At 41.5% G+C, this 19,880-nt stretch overlaps 1 protein-coding gene across 1 annotated transcript in view; it reads right to left on the bottom strand.

Moving 5' to 3' along the window:
- Positions 1-15,150: 15,150 nt before the first annotated feature.
- Positions 15,151-19,880, bottom strand: part of LOC126198451 (tubulin-folding cofactor B) — a 72,611-nt gene continuing 67,881 nt past the window's right edge. Inside the window, exon 6 of the mRNA XM_049934779.1 lies at positions 15,151-15,637. Coding sequence (XP_049790736.1) covers positions 15,520-15,637 — 118 coding nt within the window. The 3' untranslated portion in view covers positions 15,151-15,519. The remainder of the gene's footprint in view (positions 15,638-19,880) is intronic.

The raw sequence follows: 19,880 nt of genomic DNA, 5'->3' as shown, positions 1-19,880 counted from the left end.
TTTGGCCCAATGAAGGACGCAATCCGTGGGAGGCACTACGCGGATGATGAAGTAGTTATTGATGCAGTACGACGTTGGCTCCGACATCGACCAGTGGAATGGTACCATGCAGGCATACAGGCCCTCATTTCAAGGTGGCGTAAGGCCGTAGCATTGAATGGAGATTACGTTGAAAAATAGTGTTGTGTAGCTAAAAGATTGGGGAATAACCTGGTGTATTTCAATGCTGAATAAAACAACCCCTGTTTCAGAAAAAAAAATGTGTTGCATTACTTATTGAACTGCCCTCGTATGACAACATGGAAAAATTCCAAAAGTCTTGTGGTAAAATTAATTCTTATTTCCCATATGCTTCCCCCCCCCCCCATACACACGCACAAATTCTTCATCTGCTATCAACCTACATGCACCTACTCTGATTCACATTTGCTCGTTCTATACCCTTTGTGTGTTCCATTTCCATACAGACAAGACTTCCGACATCAATTTCATATGTTGTTGTTGTTGATGTGGTCTTCAGTCTAGAGATTGGTTTGATGCAGCTCTCCATGCTGCTCTATCCTGCGGAAGCTTTTCATCTCCAAGTAACTACTGCAACCTACGTCCTTCTGAATCTGCTTGGTGTGTCCACGTCTTTGTCCCCCTCCATGATTTTCACCCTCCACACTTCCCTCCTATCCGAAATTGGTGATACCTTGATGCCTCAGAATGTGTCCTACCAACCAAAGGGCCTTCTTGAGAAGTTGTGCCACAAATTCCTCTTCTCCCTAATACTATTCAGTACTTCCTGATTAGTTACGTGACTACCCATCTAATCTTCAGCACTGTTCTGTAGCACCACATTTTGAAAGCTTCTATTCTCTTCTTGTCTGAACTACTTATCATACACGTTACACTTCCACACACGGCTACATTCCGTACAAATACTTTCAGAAATGACTTCCTGAGAGTTAAATCTATGCTCTATGTTAACAGATTTCTCTTCTTTAAAAACGCTTTCCTGGCCATTGCCATTCTAGATTTTATATCCTCTCTACTTTGACCATCATCGGTTATTTTGCTGTTCACATAGCAAAACTCTTCTGCTACTTTTAAGTGTCTCATTTCCTAATATAATTCTCTCAGTATCACATGATTTAATTCAACTACATTCCAGTATCCTAATTTGGCTTTTGTTGTTATTCATCTTATATCCTTGTTTCAAGATCTTGCCCATTCTTTTTAACTGCTCTTGCAGGTCCTTTGATGTCTCTGACAGAATTACAATGTCGTCGACAAACCTCAAAGTTTTTATTTCTTCTCCATGGATTTTAATTCCTACTCCAAATTTTTCTTTTATTTCCTTTGATGCTTGCTCAACTTACAGATTGAATAACATTGGGGATAGGCTACAAACCTGTCTCACTCCCTTTTCAACCACTGTTCGACTCTTATAACGGTCATCTGGTTTTTGTACAAACTGTAAATACCCTTTCGCTCCCTGTATGTCTCCCCTGTCACCATTAGAGTTTGAAAGGGAGAATTCCAGTCAACATTGTCAAAAGTTTTCTTTAGTATACAAATGCCAGATGTGTAGGTTTTCCTTTCCTTAATCTACCTTCCAAGATAAGTCGTAGGGTCAGTAGTGTCTTGCGTGTTCCAAGATTTCTACAGAATCCAAACTGATCTTCTCCGAGGTCAGCTTCTGCCAGTTTTTCCATTCGTCTGTAAAGAATTTGTGTTAGTATTTTGCAGCAGTGAATTTTTAAACTGATAATTTGGTAATTTTCACACCTGTCAACACGTTCCTTCTTTGGGATCGGAATTACGATATTCTTCTTGAAATCTGAAGGCATTTCGCCTGTCTCATGCCTCTTGCTCATCAGATGGTAGAGTTTTGCCATGGCTGGCTCTCCCAAGGCTATCAGTAGTTCTGACAGGATGTTGTCTACTGCCAGGGCCTTGTTTCAACTTAGGTCTTTCAGTGCTCTGTCAAATTCTTCATGTAGTATATCTCCCATTTCATATTCTTCTATGTCCTCTTCAATTTCCATAATATTGCCCTCAAGTACATCGCCCTTCTGTATACTCCTTCCACCTTTCTGCTTTCCCTTCTTTGCTTAGAACTGGGTTTCCATTTGAGCCCTTGATATTCATACAAGTGGTTCTCTTTTCTCCACAGGTCTCTTTAATTTTCCTGTAGGCAGTATCCATGTTACCCCTAGTGATCTATGCTTCTACATCCTTACATTTGTCCTCTAGCCATTCCTACTTAGCCATTTTGTACTTCCCGTCAGTCTCATTTTTGTATGTTTGTACTCCTTTTCACCTGCTTCATTTACTGCACTTTTATATTTTCTCCTTTTGTCAATTAAATTCAATATCTCTTCTGTTACCCAAGGATTTCTACTAGTCCTTGTCTTTTTACCTACTTGATCCTCTGCTGCCTTTACTATTTCATCCCTCAAAGCTACCCATTCTTCTTCTACTGTATTTCTTTCCCCCATTCTTGTCAATTGTTCCCTTATGCTCTCCCTGAAACTCTGTACAACCTCTGGTTTAGTCAGTTTATCCAGGTCCCATCTCCTTAAATTCCCATTTTCATACTAGCTGTGCATATTGTATCATACAATCTCCATAATAACTCAACTACACTGAATGAAAACTCCCCTAAAACACATTTACACAGCAAATGACAAACAAATACAGACTTCAACACAACCATTACCTTTCTTTCTTCTGTTGCTTTTCAAACTACTGTGCTTCTGCCATATCTATCTGAAAGACTTGTGCTTCCACTTGTACCTAAGGGAAGATTAGATCTGTAGTCATGTCATCACTTAAGTTCTATTCAACCATTCCTATTTACTAACAATAATCTCAACATATTCCACTTTAAGGAAATACAACATATCTTTACAATTTACTGCCGTTCCATTAGTACACAGGCTAGTTTCATATATAACTGAAATTGTGTTTTTAGATAACTGTTTTATGCCACAAATCGGAACTGCAGGGACAGAGTAAAGTTCATGGCTTAATTCTTCATGACCCTGCAGTACCAATCGAGTCAGCTGACATTCTTACAACATTATAATGCCAGATTTTTCACATTAAATACATATGAATAAATTGGGATAGTAAGGTACATTATTCATGCTATTGCTGCAGTTTTTTAGAGTAGATGTGGAAAACTCATTGCTTTGGTACTCAGGACATATCCTACTCAATGCATTGTTTATAATAATTACTTTGTTTTTTATAGTACAAAATACATTCTTAGAAAAAAAAAAAAAAAAAAAAAAAGAATGCACCACAAATGAAACGTCCAAATGGGAGGAGATCAGTAGATGTGATGTACATGTACAAAGAAACAAATAGCCATAACTTCAGAAAATTCGGTTTATTTATTCAAGAGAAAGAGCTTTGAGCAAGTTAATAACATGTTGGTCCACCTCTGGTGCTTATGCAGACAGATACTCAGCTCTGTATTGATTGATATAGTTGTTGATATCATCCTGAGAGATATTGTGCAAAATTCTGTACAACGGGAACATCAGATTGTCAAAATCCTGAGCTGGTTGAAGGGCTATGGCCACAATGTTCCAAACATTATCAGTTGGGGAGAGATCCGGAGATTTTGCTGGCCAAGGTAGCATTCAGCAAGCACGAAGACGAGCAGTAGACACACTCACCGTGCGCATGCGAACATTATCTTGCTGAAACGTGAGCCCAGGATGGCTTGCTATGAAGGGCAACAAAATAGGGTGTAGCATACCGTTGATGTACCATTGTGATGTAAGGATGTTGCGGATGACAATAAAAGGGGTACTGCTATGAAATGAAATGGTACCCCAGACCACCACTACTGGTTGTCAGGCTGTGTGGCAGGTTGGTATTCCACTGCTGTCTGGGGCATCTTCAGACAAGTCTTTGCTGGCTGGTCGCTGACACATTATTCGAAGCGGGACTCATCAATAAAGACGATTCTACTCCAGTGAATGAGATTCCAGGCCATCATATCACCATGATCTCAAAGAAATTATTCATCATTCCAAAGGCATTACATGAGAGGCGCTTAGTTAAAGTTTTCAAACTGAATTTAACATGACAGGGAAAAAAAGAAGTACAAAGATAGTTGTGTGAAGCACAGGCTACAGTAGGAGGTTAGTGGAACCTAAAGCATAGAAATAAAACCCTCTCCCCTCAAATAGCTGAAATTCGTGTCATCTATCAATCACATTGCAGTGCTGGCTTACCATGTCTACAATGAATATGCGTGATGTCACTGTACACTGCTCTGCTGCAACTGCTAGAGCCGGCTGGTGCAGGGTGCGGGCTGTTGTGGCCATTGTTAGAAGCACTCATCTTCTCAGACATGATTGCAAGAAATTTATCTCAGTCCTAAGATATGATACATCAAACTCTGACACCTTGGCATAAAGCTGACATGAAAATCTCTTATCCAACTCGTGACAGTCCTGAGAGTAGTGCCTAAGGCAAATTCTCCACGAGTCTCCCTATAGAAAAATTCCTCACTTCCGTTCAAGCCTCAGTGACTCTGCTCGGTGCATTTTTTTTTTTTTTTTCAGCAAATCACCAAAAAGGCCTAATGATGCCTCCAATGAGAGGGACTGGAATTGAGTCCAGTGTCTTCAGGTGACAATTAAAATGACTCGACAAAATTCAGAAATGTGTTTTTGCACTTGGGAAAGGCCTGAAACCACGTTCTCATGGCAGGGCAAGTTTTCTGGGATTTTTTGTGAAGTGGAAAATTGAAGTGGAAATTTTCTCAGGTGCAGCTGTGGCAATATACCAGCATTTTGGAGTGTTGTCCAGGAACGAGACAAAATGGTAGTTTCTGCAAGTGGTCACTCAGACACCCTGGGACAGGTCAGGAACTCAAGAGCCTCTCCATATTCCTAAGCCTTCTGTCCTGTAGTGTCTGAGCTAGACATTCAGTCCACCTGACCAGCAGAATGTTTTTGTCCTGCCTGAGCCCCAGATTAGGCTGGCATGGCCAACTTGTGTTTACTTCTGATGGTGAAATCTGTTTCTGGGTTGCCATTACTGTGCTTGGCCAATGGGCTGATTCTTCTCAAATTTTCAGGTTCCCATGAGCCAAAAGCAACAAGGTACAGAATGTCTTGTAAACAAGAGTAATGACAGATTTCCCAGAACAGAATTGAAATTGCACTGCTGCCCCTGATCACTCATGTAGCATGAAAAAAATTTGATAATTGAGGGAAAATACTGTCTGAATTGAAAGCGAGAATGAAGGTCTTAGGCAAGCCATATGCAAATCATTATTTAAATAGGAATAAAAATGAGAAAGGATGACCTGGCACAGGCCGACATCTCATCACAGGCTTGTTGTGGCCTCATGTGCTGTACGATGGCTTTGGCTTATCTGTGTGGCCTGGCAACTGTTCTCCAACTTGCCAGCCACATATCACATAATTAAACCTTCTGTTCCTTGACCAATATCTGTATATGACCAACTGTTTGTAACATTTTGAAGACCAGCAACTAAAATGATAGAATGAGGGTGTTACCACGCAACACATTGCACAGTAGAGAATTCTGAAGTAAAAGAATATTCTTGAATGGTTTCCAGCAATACCTCACCCAATAACAAGGATGTGATGCTGACAAGTGCACCTAGCTCTTTAGCAAGCACTGAGCATGTAAAAATGTCATAGAAAAACATAAACAAAGTCACAAACATTTAACAGTTTGGGGCAGTAAATAACAAGTACTTAGGGAAGCTTCACCCTGAGTTTATAAGGAAGCTACTTTATGGCTCAAAACTGCCATACAGGGATGGTGGTGTTATTATTATTATTATTATTATTTTTAATTGACAGGAGGGGAATGATACAAGCCATGCAAAAGTATAGCCCCATTACTCATTTAACTTATATTACACATAAAATATTAAAAGAAACATATGCAATGCAGAAGATTCAAAGGAACAGTGGTCTTAGAAATTTTTAATAATTTATTTATAAAAAATTGTGAGAAAATTGGTTCAAGTATACTACTGATCATTAATTTCAATACAGCCAGGTATTTCAGATTTAGAATGCAAATCAGGTGTTATTTATCACAAAATATAATTACATTAACTTCCACATATATAATACAATCACAATCATTGAATTTTACTTCCATCAAAGTATCCTCCTCCGGATTTAATGACTGCCTCACAAACTTGAGGCATATGGTCAATCAGATTTTGTAGGTATCGTGAATCTATATAATTCCACACATCCTAAACAATATTCCAGAAACGTTCCTTGCTGTATATACTAACTTCCCTGATACATCTGCCCACTTCATCCCAGACCATTTCAATGGGTTTACAGTCAGGGCTTTGGGATGGCTATACCATATCACTCAGTACTTTCTGTTTTTTCTTTGATGCAATGTAGTTAGTACAGTATGCTGACTGATGTGTTGGGTCATTATCCTGTTGTAAGGTGAACCCTTTCCCTATTAAGCGCAAACCACTTTGTACTGCATGATACTGAAGTATGCGGTGGTACTGCTTCTGATCCATACATTGTTCTATTTTCACAATGTCGCCAACTCCATCTCTGGCAAAATATCCCCAAATCATAACAGAACCTCCACCGTGTTTAACAGTAGGTAGAACACACTGACCAAGAAGGGTCAAATTTAAAGGGAGAAAGGAGAGGGAGTAGCAAAAGGTAAATCATATTCTTGGATTTATCTTTCACGACAAAGTGCAATTGTCCACAAAAATGTTAGAAAAAATAACTTTAAAGAATTGTGCAAGATCGTTTTTATAAAGTTTTGGAAGACATTAAGCCACTCTCACCAAAGTGCTCTTTATATGGCCTGATAAAAAGATAGCTTGTACAGCAACTGAGACATCAAAAATTTATTTCCTGGAAAAATATGCACTAAAATATATTCAACAGCAGTGGTATGTGGCATTGCTATTTGTTGAAAGATAGGTGAAGTGTACTTATATTTAGGCACTGTAACACATGGTACATAAATAACTTAGAACATTACACACAGTCTGCAATGAGGAACTATATGCTACCACCACTCATTCTATTACCAGCCAAATATTAGTCTTTAATAATACTTCTACCTCCAGATTCAAACTGACTGCCTCTGAGGTGAGCATCTCTACAGAAAAATGCACTAGCAACCTTGCCACAAGGCAAGATTTTCTCATAACTGAAGAGAACCAACAAGGAATGGATAGGGTACTTGATTCAGCTGATGATAGTGGCAGTCTGTGGTACAGGTAAGGGGGAGATTGAGTCAATAATTAAATCACTGAAGACTAATGACTCTCTAGGATATGATGGAAAGCTTAGCACAATATTAAAGTACAGGGTGTCCCAAGAAGAATGACCCGATTTTAAACAGAATTATTTATAAGGCCGAAGGGCTTAACACCAACAAATTGCATACTAAATTACTCAGAAAAGACAGAAGTTTATAAAAATCCATCATAAATGTTCAATATGTCATCCATTGGCTGCACAGATGACATCTATTTGATAGCCGAATTCATCCCAAACTGAGCTTAAGGTGTCTTCTGTCATTGAAGCTACAGCAGCTGATATTCTGGTTTTTAGTTCATCAATGTCATGAGGTAAGGGAGGAACGTAAACACATAGTTTAACATATCCCCACAGGAAGAAATCACATGGTGTTAAGTCAGGGGACCTAGGAGGCCAAGAGTGTGAATCCTGGTCTCGTGGTCCTGTATGCCCTATCCAACGTTGAGGCACGCTGGCATTGAGGAAACTGCGCACATTGTTGTGCCAGTGCAGTGGTGCTCCATCTTGCTGATAGATGAAATTGTCAGGATCAAGTTGTGAGAATAACCAGTTCCATAGCATTGCAAGACATGATTGTCCTGTTACGGTTTATTTCTCAAAAAAGTAGGTTCCATAAACTTTGCTTTGCAAAACAGCACAAAAAAATTCACTTTTGATGAATCACATTCATGTTCAATTGTTTCATGAGGATTTCCGAGTCCCCATATCGCACATTATGACAGTAAACCTTACCGCTAATATGGAAAGTTGCCTCATTTCTGAATAACAACCGCGACATAAAAGTGTCATCTTCCATGTCCTCCACAATAGCATTGCTAGAGTCCGCTTGCTTCACTTTATCAGTATCTCGAAGAGTTTGTACCAGTTGTAATCGGTATGGTTTGAGGGCTAAATGACTACGTAACACATGCCACACCGTCATGTGCAGTAACGCAAGTTCTCGGGTAGCACGACGCATAGACTTGCGAAGGCTCCACTGAAATGCTCGTCGTTGGATTTGTTCCACTGTTTGTTCAGGAACATGTGGCTGGCCAGGACTTTTGCCTTTACAGAGGCACCCTGTTTCTTCAAACTGTTTATACCATCATCGAATGTTCTTTGGTGATGGTGGTTTAGCACAAAATCGAATATGAAACGCCCGCTGAACTGCGATCACTGATTGAATATGACTAAATTCAATAACATAATACGCCTTCTGTTGCATGGAGACCATATTGCACGAGACTGGCTGCACGCTCCAGGTCAGCGCTTGTAGCGAAATCTAGCGGACTTTTTCTGAAACTGTAGACCATGTCGCTTACATCTAGCACTGTTTCAATTACCTAATAACATTTAGTGCTGTTTCAATTACCTAATGACATCTGTCTCAATATTATTACAAGTTAAAATTGGGTCATTCTTTTTGGGACACCCTGTACTGTGCTGCACATGTTAGCCCTGTATTTAGCCATATTTGTAATTTTTCCTTTAGGAATGGTCAGTTTTAAAGTACTCAGTAGCAAGTCCACTTTATAAAAAGGGACAATGGGATAAGTAGACAATTTTAGACCTACTTCTATGCCATCAGTGTTTGCTAAAGTTATTGAAAAGGTCGTGTATATAAGGATAATTGATCATTTTATATCACACGATTTGCTATCAAATGCACAGTTCGGCTTTACAAGTTGTTTAATAACTGAAAATGTTATATTCCCTTTTCTCTGTGAGGTACTGGATGGATTAAACAAAAGGTTTCAAATGCTAGGCGTATTTTTTATTTAACTAAGGCATTTTATTGTGTTGATCACAAAATATTGGTCCAAAAGTTGGACCATTACGGAAAACGGGGAGTAGCTCACAATTGGTTCACCTCTTACTTTAGCAACAGACAGCATTCACAATGTTGAGAATGGCTGTGATGTGGGGTCTGAGTGGGATACGGTCAAGTGGGGGTGGCCCAGGGATCAGTGTTGGGGGAAACTCCTGTTCCTTATTTATACAGGGTGATTCAAAAATGCATGTAAATATTTCAAGGGTGTATTTGTGAGGTAAATATAAGACAAAAATGTTCTATACAATTTTTTCCATACTTGGCTTATTACAGAGTTATGAACAAAACAGGATAATACATTCAATACAACGTAAGGTATTTAATTCCCAGAGTTCACAGTTCAATTACAGTGCATTTGGACTAACAACGCAAACTGATAAATAAACGTGACGTAACAAACTGAAACAATTCCTCGCGAACACTGTATTAATTTAGGTCCTGTTGATTGAACTACAGCAATGCACAATAACTAAGGAAAATTGAAGCATTTTACAGACTGTACTGTACTGTACTGTATTTGCACAAATCTTAATGCAATGCATGTTCAAAATGCTGTCCCTGAACTTGCAGACAGACCCGTGCTCGTCGCATCAATGATCTCTGCACATTACACAGTCCGTTCAACTCTCCACGAATAATTTCACAACCACCTTCAATTCTTTGTTGTAGCACTTCTCTGTTCGGTACTGCAGAAGAATACACCAATGTCTTTAGTCGGCCCCATAAATAAAAGTCTAAAGGGTTCAGGTCAGGTGATCTGGCTGGCCAAGCAATTGGTCCTCCGCGACCTATCCATCGATGTGGATACGCAGAATTGAGGTACGCCCTTACGTTGCGGCTGTAATGGGCGGGAGCACCATCGTGCATAAACCACATGGTGGCTCGTGTTGCAAGAGGGACATCCTGTAACAATCCAGGCAATTCTCCCTCCAAAAATTCGCAGTACGCGTGCCCATTCAGCCTTGGAGGCAGAACATGAGGTCCGTGTAAGTAATTCCCCACAATACCACACCAAATGTTTATGGAGAATTGATGTTGATATCCACGCACAATTCTTGCGCCAGGATTCTCGACAGCCCACTGGTGCATATTATGCGAATTGATTACACCCGCACGAGTAAACATGGCCTCATCTGTGAATAATATCCGCCGAATGAACATTGGATCATTCAAATGATGCTCTTGTAACCACTGGCAGAATTGCTGACGGCGAGGATAGTCTTCAGGTGTCAATTCGTGCACTTTTTGCAGGTGAAATGGATGCAACTGTTGTCTCCGAAGCAGCCGCCATACAGTAGATTGTGGAAGTCGTACAGCTGCACTAATTTGTCTCGTACTGATAGATGGATCTTGGTCTACCAGGTCCAAAACATGTTCCTCGACGTTCACTGCATGCTCAAGTGGTCGACCTGAATGTGGCCCAGGACGAATGCCATACTCCCGCATACGTCTGTCCACAGATACAAACGTCTGATGACTTGGTAACCGTCTTCCTGGAAACAGCTCACTGTACCTTCGTCTTGCTGCAAGTGCATTTCCATCTGCTGCACCATACACAAGGTGCATATCAGCATACTCACTGTTTGAGTACATCATGTGCACGAAACCTTTAGCCTTCCGACGATGAATGAACGACAGGACGTACTTTTCCGTTACCAACAACATCAGCGCCATCTTCCGTACAGTAGGAGTAAACATCACGTGCAAACAAAAACAAACACTATTCATGCAGTTTCGAATCAACTGTTGGGAGATACGTATGTGAATTACGTACCAGAATATGGCATCCTGCTGCTTGCACTGCCGTCGTTTTGATACGGACATGACTTTCGTATTTAACGATAACTCTGGAATTAAACGTTTATGGAAAAACATTTATAGAACATTTTTGTCTTATATTTACCTCACAAATACACCCTTAAAATATTTACATGCATTTTTGAATCACCCTGTATAAATGATATGCCCTCTAGTATTACGGGTAACTCTAAAATATTTCTGTTTGCTGATGATACTAGCCTGGTAGTAAAGGATGTTGAGTGCAACATTGGCTCGGTTTCAATTAGTGTAGATCATGACCCAAGTTCAAGGCTTGTAGAAAATAAACTAACACTAAATCACATTAAGGTTCAGGTTTTAGAGTTTCTAACAAACAATTGAACAAAACCTGACGTTTCAATTTCACAGAATGGGCATATGATTAGTGAGACTGAACAGATCAAATTTCTAGGTGTTTAGATAGATAGTAAACTGTTATGGAAAACCCACATTCAGGATCATGTTCAAAGACTTAATGCTGCCAGTATTACTGTTTGAACGGTATCTGAAGTGAGTGATCATTCAACATGAAAATTAGTCTACTTTGGTTATTTTCATTCGCTTATGTCATATTGTACTATACACTCCTGGAAATTGAAATAAGAACACCGTGAATTCATTGTCCCAGGAAGGGGAAACTTTATTGACACATTCCTGGGGTCAGATACATCACATGATCACACTGACAGAACCACAGGCACATAGACACAGGCAACAGAGCATGCACAATGTCGGCACTAGTACAGTGTATATCCACCTTTCGCAGCAATGCAGGCTTCTATTCTCCCATGGAGACGATCGTAGAGATGCTGGATGTAGTCCTGTGGAACGGCTTGCCATGCCATTTCCACCTGGCGCCTCAGTTGGACCAGCGTTCGTGCTGGACGTGCAGACCGCGTGAGACGACGCTTCATCCAGTCCCAAACATGCTCAATGGGGGACAGATCCGGAGATCTTGCTGGCCAGGGTAGTTGACTTACACCTTCTAGAGCACGTTGGGTGGCACGGGATACATGCGGACGTGCATTGTCCTGTTGGAACAGCAAGTTCCCTTGCTGGTCTAGGAATGGTAGAACGATGGGTTCGATGACGGTTTGGATGTACCGTGCACTATTCAGTGTCCCCTCGACGATCACCAGTGGTGTACGGCCAGTGTAGGAGATCGCTCCCCACACCATGATGCCGGGTGTTGGCCCTGTGTACCTCGGTCGTATGCAGTCCTGATTGTGGCGCTCACCTGCACGGCGCCAAACACGCATACGACCATCATTGGCACCAAGGCAGAAGCGACTCTCATCGCTGAAGACGACACGTCTCCATTCGTCCCTCCATTCACGCCTGTCGCGACACCACTGGAGGCGGGCTGCACGATGTTGGGGCGTGAGCGGAAGACGGCCTAACGGTGTGCGGGACCGTAGCCCAGCTTCATGGAGACGGTTGCGAATGGTCCTCGCCGATACCCCAGGAGCAACAGTGTCCCTAATTTGCTGGGAAGTGGCGGTGCGGTCCCCTACGGCATTGCGTAGGATCCTACGGTCTTGGCGTGCATCCGTGCGTCGCTGCGGTCCGGTCCCAGGTCGACGGGCACGTGCACCTTCCGCTGACCACTGGCGACAACATCGATGTACTGTGGAGACCTCACGCCCCACGTGTTGAGCAATTCGGCGGTACGTCCACCCGGCCTCCCGCATGCCCACTATACGCCCTCGCTCAAAGTCCGTCAACCGCACATACGGTTCACGTCCACGCTGTCGCGGCATGCTACCAGTGTTAAAGACTGCGATGGAGCTCCGTATGCCACGGCAAACTGGCTGACACTGACGGCGGCGGTGCACAAATGCTGCGCAGCTAGCGCCATTCGACGGCCAACACCGCGGTTCCTGGTGTGTCCGCTGTGCCGTGCGTGTGATCATTGCTTGTACAGCCCTCTCGCAGTGTCCGGAGCAAGTATGGTGGGTCTGACACAACGGTGTCAATGTGTTCTTTTTCCATTTCCAGGAGTGTATTTTGGGATAACTCTTCCCATTCTAAAAGGATATTTTTGACTCAGAAACGGGCGGTTCGGGCAATAAATGGTGTAAGTTCCCGAATCTCTTGTCGACCCCTGTTTCACTAGTCTGGGTATTCTGACATTGGCCTCTCTCTCTCTCTCTCTCTCTCTCTCTCTCTCTTGTGACTTACCAAACGAAAGCGCTGGCAGGTTGATAGACACACAAACAAACACAAACATACACACAAAATTCAAGCTTTCGCAACAAACGGTTGCTTCATCAGGAAAGAGGGAAGGAGAGGGAAAGACGAAAGGATGTGGGTTTTAAGGGAGAGGGTAAGGAGTCATTCCAATCCCGGGAGCGGAAAGACTTACCTTAGGGGGAAAAAAGGACAGGTATACACTCGCACACACACACATATCCATCCACACATACACAGACACAAGCAGACATTTGTAAAGGCAAAGAGTTTGGGCAGAGATGTCAGTCGAGGCGGAAGTACAGAGGCAAAGATGTTGTTGAAAGACAGGTGAGGTATGAGCGGCGGCAACTTGAAATTAGCGGAGGTTGAGGCCTGGCGGATAACAAGAAGAGAGGATATACTGAAGGGCAAGTTCCCATCTCCGGAGTTCTGACAGATTGGTGTTAGTGGGAAGTATCCAGATAATGAGGATCACCCTGTGGCTAAACATGCCTTGGTGCATGGCCAGCACATCTTGGCACAGTGTTACACCGTCCGGGTTATCTGATCAGCAATTCATGTCATGGCCTCCATGCTCTCCCGACTTAACCCCATGCGATTTCTTTCTGTGGGGTTATGTGAAAGATTCAGTGTTTAAACCTCCTCTACCAAGAAACGTGCCAAAACTGCGAGCTCGCATCAACGATGCTTTCGAACTCATTGATGGGGACATGCTGCGCCGAGTGTGGCAGGAACTTCATTATCGGCTTGATGTCTGCCGAATCACTAAAGGGGCACATATCGAACATTTGTGAATGCCTAAAAAAACTTTGTGAGTTTTGTATGTGTGTGCAAAGCATTGTGAAAATATCTCAAATAATAAAGATATTGTAGAGCTGTGAAATCGCTTCAATCATTTGTAATAATCCTGTATATATATAAAAACAAAGATGATGTGACTTACCGAACAAAAGCGCTGGCAGGTCGATAGACACACAAACAAACACAAACATACACACAAAATTCAAGCTTTCGCAACAAACTGTTGCCTCATCAGGAAAGAGGGAAGGAGAGGGAAAGACGAAAGGATGTGGGTTTTAAGGGAGAGGGTAAGGAGTCATTCCAGTCCCGGGAGCGGAAAGACTTACCTTAGGGAGAAAAAAGGACGGGTATACACTCGCACACACACACATATCCATCCACACATCCAAGCTTGAATTTTATGTGTATGTTTGTGTGTCTATCGACGTGCCAGCACTTTCGTTTGGTAAGTCACATCACCTTTGTTTTTAGATATATTTTTTACCACGTGGAACGTTTCCTTCTATTATATATATAAGCAGCTTTCACTCAGTTAATACTCGGCACAAATCAAACCTGTGGATCAGACTTCCTTTAACTTTTGTGCAGAAAGGTGTTCATCAGTATACTGCTGCATCCATTTTCATAAGCTAGCACTTGAATTAAAAAATCTCAGCAGTAATCCAAGCACTTTCAAATCAAAACTGAAGAGTTTCCTCATGGCTCACTCCTTCTATTCTGCTGAGACATTCCTTGAAAAATTTAGCTGATTCTTGTTGTATTGTTGATGGTGTTTACTTAAACTTATAGATTGACTTTTTTCAGGTTCATAAACATTGTATTTTTATCTGTTATTACTTTTATGTTGTAATTTCATGTACTGACACATTCCATGACCTCGGAGATTTGTTCCTCAATTTGGTCCTACAGAACTTGACATGTAAACAAATAAATAAATATATAATGACAATGACAATAGTATCAATGATGGCACCAGTAATGAATGGCCTGTGGCATTGAAGCTCTTTTCTTATTTTAAAATGATGGTTATTGTGATAATAATATGAATTTCAGTGAACAATATCTTCAGTTACTGCATTATTCTACTGTTACACAGCAAAGCAATTGTAAGTTTATCTCTCAGTTGTCACTGCCACTATACCTTTGAATCCTTCATACAGCAATCCCTGTGATCAAAAATGAATTATTCAAATACTGCATCACAAGAAATTGAAAACACAGTTGAGTTTTTTTTCTGTATTAACCAATAAATGTGCATTTTACAAATGAAAAGTATCAGGCAGCACATGAATTTAGCAGTCTCAATGTCTTTTCTTGCAAGTCTTAGCCTGGCTGCAAATGAACAGCAATCCAGAGATAGTAAGTGGAATGTTCCGATTATTTTTAATATCACATGTTGTGTTGTGCACAAATATGTCATTTGTTAGGCACATGAATATTAAATTAAGTGTGATTAGTTAAAGGAAGCAACCAAAATTAACAAAACAGCTCATTAATGTAAAAAAATATTTACAACAGTGTCTTTAAATGTGCACTGTGCTTCAGCCTTGTTTCAAGCAATCCCACCATTAATAGAATGTTTCCAATATATTACAGTTCTTCATCCAGATCATAATTTTCCTCTGGGAAGTCTCCGACTGTAACATGTACTGGTTTCACAAATCCTCCATACTTTGGCTGGCATTCAAAATACCTCTTGCCATTCACACTGTAGAAAGAAAGGAATCATACATTAAATTATCCTTTTAAAAATCAGTATAATTACCGTCAGACCTATGTGCTAAACTTATATATCTGTGGAAGTTAATTCAATGTCAAAGGATGCAAATAACACAGTTAATCTAGTAGGAAATGGAAATCAAGTTAGACCACGTGAATTATTGCAATTCTAAAGTAGAAACTTGTGTCTTGGTTATGCAGTATAAGCCATGCAAAGACTGCATCAAACAATGGAAGGAGTAAATATTGTCACTCACTACACAGTATAGCTAAAGCACTGAATGGTAAATAAGTCACATAAACAAGACTGTATCTGTATGTTGACTAAGCGTTTGGACAATGTCCAGTCTTCACACACACAACACATACACACCTGTTACCTCCAAGAAATTATGTAGCTCCATGGAATTACATTTTCTAAGAGATTAGCTATGAATTCAATTTTATTTAGGTGCCTGTCTACAGCTCAGCAACAAAGTGAGTGGTTACCTCTAGTTATTCCGTTGAATGTATGCCAACTACAACTTTCCAGCATTGTATTATAGAGTGTATCAACAGTACTGAGCTGTACATGTGCTGCTGACAAAAAGGAATGCCACAAAACAAAGCAGCAGAAGCTGGACATAAACTATGTACAATGTGACTGTTATTTCCATGGGCATAGTGCAATAATCACGATTAAAAACTCTGGAAACAGCACTCTGAAGAGAAACATATTAGTGTAGCTGTCCCAGTATCCAAAATAGAAAACTTTTTTTGTCTAAAGCTAAAACTGCTACCTGGGGAAAATTCATATATGTACAGAAGACTCTCAACTACCCAGCTAGGGTCTATCCTGCCTTTGTCCTACCCGGCTTGCTTAATTAATACCATGATAATACTTCACTGTGATAAAATGAGAATTAGTTTATTTTATGTACTGTACTTTTCCAAAGCTTTAGCAAGCAGGCACCAGCTACAATGCTGTGTGGACTTTCAAAATCTTTTATACATCTCTTTTGCTTCTACCAAATCTGGAATCACAACTATACCTTATTGTTAATACTGAATAAGTTACCGTAACCACTCTTCAACAAATGATACTTAGAAGCTCCCTTCCACTGATCACAAACACTGATGAAGACACGCTGAGAGGAGCTCTGCTGGCAACCCTGCGTTCTTTGTTTCTTTAGTCACATATCAGATGTCAAAAGTGTGTGCATTGATAAATAATTATTTTGTGCAGTCCTTTGTGTTTTAATTAAAGAGTCCAAAGTGGCTCATAAAGAAAAACTTGTATTGACTATGGACCAGAAACTACGTGCTGTAATGTGACTGGATTCCGGAGTAGCAGCCAAAACTATTGCTTCGGAGTTAGGGTTGTAAAAGGTTCTGCTGGAGACTGGAAGAAAAATTGAGCAGAAACTGAAAAGTGGCGTGCTTCCCAGGCTAGTGGAAGTGGAATAAAAGCAAGGAAGACATTGCTGAAAGGTAAACATAAAGAAGCTGAGAAAGCTACTGAGCATACAGCAAAGATGCTGAGTTGCAGATAGGCACAACAAGACTTGTCACAAAATGAGCTTTCACCCAACAAGGTCTTTGTCGAAAAAAAACACACACACACACACAAATGCATCTCACACATACAGTCTCTGGTAGTTGAAGCCAGACTAAGAGCAGCAGCACATGATGAGAGAGACAATTGGAAGGGGGTAATGAGAAGGCTGCAGTGGGGAGGGGAAGGGATATCAGCGTAGGGGTGGAGGATGGTAAAGTGCTGCTAGTGGGAGCGTGCAGGGGCGATGTTGAGAGAGGGTAGGGCAGCTTGGTGCACTCAGATGGTTAGATGGATAGCAGGGAGGAGAGGGGTAGTGGAAAAGGAGATAAGTAAAGAGCTGGGTATGTTGGTGGAATAGAGGGTATTCTAGTGCTGAAATGGGAACAGGGAACGGACTAGCTGTGTAAGGACAATGACTAAAGAAGACTGAGAGACCAGGAGGGTTATGGGAACATAGGATACATTGCAGAATTCAGAAAAGCCAGTATTGGTGGCAAGGATCCAGATGGCACAGGCTCTGAAGGAGTCATTGAATTGAAGACTGATCCCAACGTTATAATACTACCTGCTGATAAAGCCTCCATCACTGTTATTTTGAACTGCAAATACTACCTGGCAGAAGGACTCCACCAGCTGTCAGATTCGCCCACCTACAAACCCTGCCACAGTGGCCCCATTCCAGAAATTCAGCAGTATCTACAGTCTCTTAGGCCAATCCCTGAACCTCTCCCCAGAGTCCGTCTCTCTCCTCACCCCTACAACTCCCTGCATTCCTACCTTCTACATGCTTCCTAAAGTCAACCACCCACAATTCCCCATTGTAGCCAGTTCTGTGTCCCCACTGAGAAAATCTCTGGTCTCATAGACCAACACCTTCAGCCTAATACCCGCAATCTACCCTCCTACCTAAAAGAGACCAACATTTCCCCCACCAACTCTCCATGGTTCCTGTTCCTTTACCATACGGTGCCCTGCTCATCACTATTGATGCTACCTACCTCTACACTAACATCCCTAATGCCCATGGCCTTACCACTATTGAACACAACCTTTCCCAATGCCCGACAGATTCCAAACCAACAACCTCCTTCCTACTTGCCATGAGCAACTACGCTCACCCACATTTACATTCCTTTGAAGGCATTACCTACAAACAAATCTGGGGTATGCCTATGGGCACAAGCATGGCACCACCCTATTCATGGGCCATTTACAGGAATCCTCCTTAAACACCCAGAATCCTAAACCACTCACCTGGTTCAGATTCACTGACGACATCTTCGTGATCTGGATCAAGAGTGACGACACCCTATCCACATACACCCAGAACCTCAACACCTTCTCTCCGATTTGCTTCACCTGGTCTTGTATTGTATTGTATTGAACTGGGGACCTAGAAACGACAGAGGCTTTGTCCCCGCCATGACACTCTCAGTGGTTCACAACCCCACAACAGGCTACAGCAGTCCACTCACCCCACGCCAAATCCAGACGAGTGTAACCTTAAATGTTTGCGTGGTAGAGTAATTATGGTGTGTGCATATGTGGAGACAGTGTTTGCGCAGCAATTGTCGACATATGAGGCGTGTTTTTTAAGTAAGTACCATTTTGAAATTAAAGAGAGACGTGCGAAGATATCTCAATAATTTTATTTTTACATGAAAGCCTGTACCTTAATCTGCTTTTCTACAGAATTTCCGTCAATATTGAGGCACTTGTCATAACGTTGTACCAGTTTTTGAATACCCTCATCATAGAAGACTGCTGCCTGACTTGTTAACCACTGCATCACCACTGCTTTGACTTCGTCATCGTCTTGAAGATGCTGACTGCCCAGGTGTTTCTTCAAGTGCAGGAACAGATGGTAGTCATTTGGTGCAAGATCGAGACTGTACGGAGGATGATCTAGAGTTTCCCATCGAAAAGATGTGATGAGATCTTTGGTCTGATTCGCCACATGCTGATGCGCATTGTCTTGCAACAAAACGATGCCGTTGCTCAACTTCCATGGACTGTTGCTTTGATTCTGGTGCGACTTAGGCCACCCATGTTTCATGGCCCGTAACAATTTGGCTTAAGAAATCATCACCGTCGTTGTGGTACCGCTCAAAGAAAGTCAATGCACTGTCTAAACATTTGGTTTTGTGCACATCTGTCAACATTTTCGGTACCCAACGTGCGCACAATTTTCGGTAATTCAAGTGCTCGGTCACAATGCCATACAAAACACTACAAGAAACATTAGGAAAGTCATCCCGCAAGGAGGAAATCGTGAAGCTTCTGTTTTCTCTCACCTTATTGTGCACTTCCTGCACCAAACTTTCATTAACAACTGAAGGACACCCACTCCGTTGTTCATCATGCACATTTGTGCGGCCATCTTTAAATGCTCTCACCCACTTTCTTACCATTCCATCACTCATAATGTTTTCTCCATAAATTGCACAGATCTCACGATGAATATCGACCGCTTTTAGGCCTTTAGCACTAGGAAATCTTATAACAGCCCATACTTCACAGTCGGCGGGACTCTCGATTATCGGAGGCATCTTAAACACTCAGTTCACAACATAAACAAGGAAGAATCAGACTGTAATGGTGTCAGTGCGTAGATTAAGGTACAGGCTTTCATGTAAAAATAAAATTATTGAGATATCTTAGCACGTCTTTTTTTCAATATCAAAATATTGTAAGT

This window comes from Schistocerca nitens, chromosome 8 (assembly GCF_023898315.1).
Source record: "Schistocerca nitens isolate TAMUIC-IGC-003100 chromosome 8, iqSchNite1.1, whole genome shotgun sequence".
NCBI classification, from domain to species: Eukaryota; Metazoa; Arthropoda; class Insecta; order Orthoptera; family Acrididae; genus Schistocerca; species Schistocerca nitens.
Note: the sequence above shows the minus strand (reverse complement) of the source record. Positions and strands in the feature narration are given on the sequence as shown.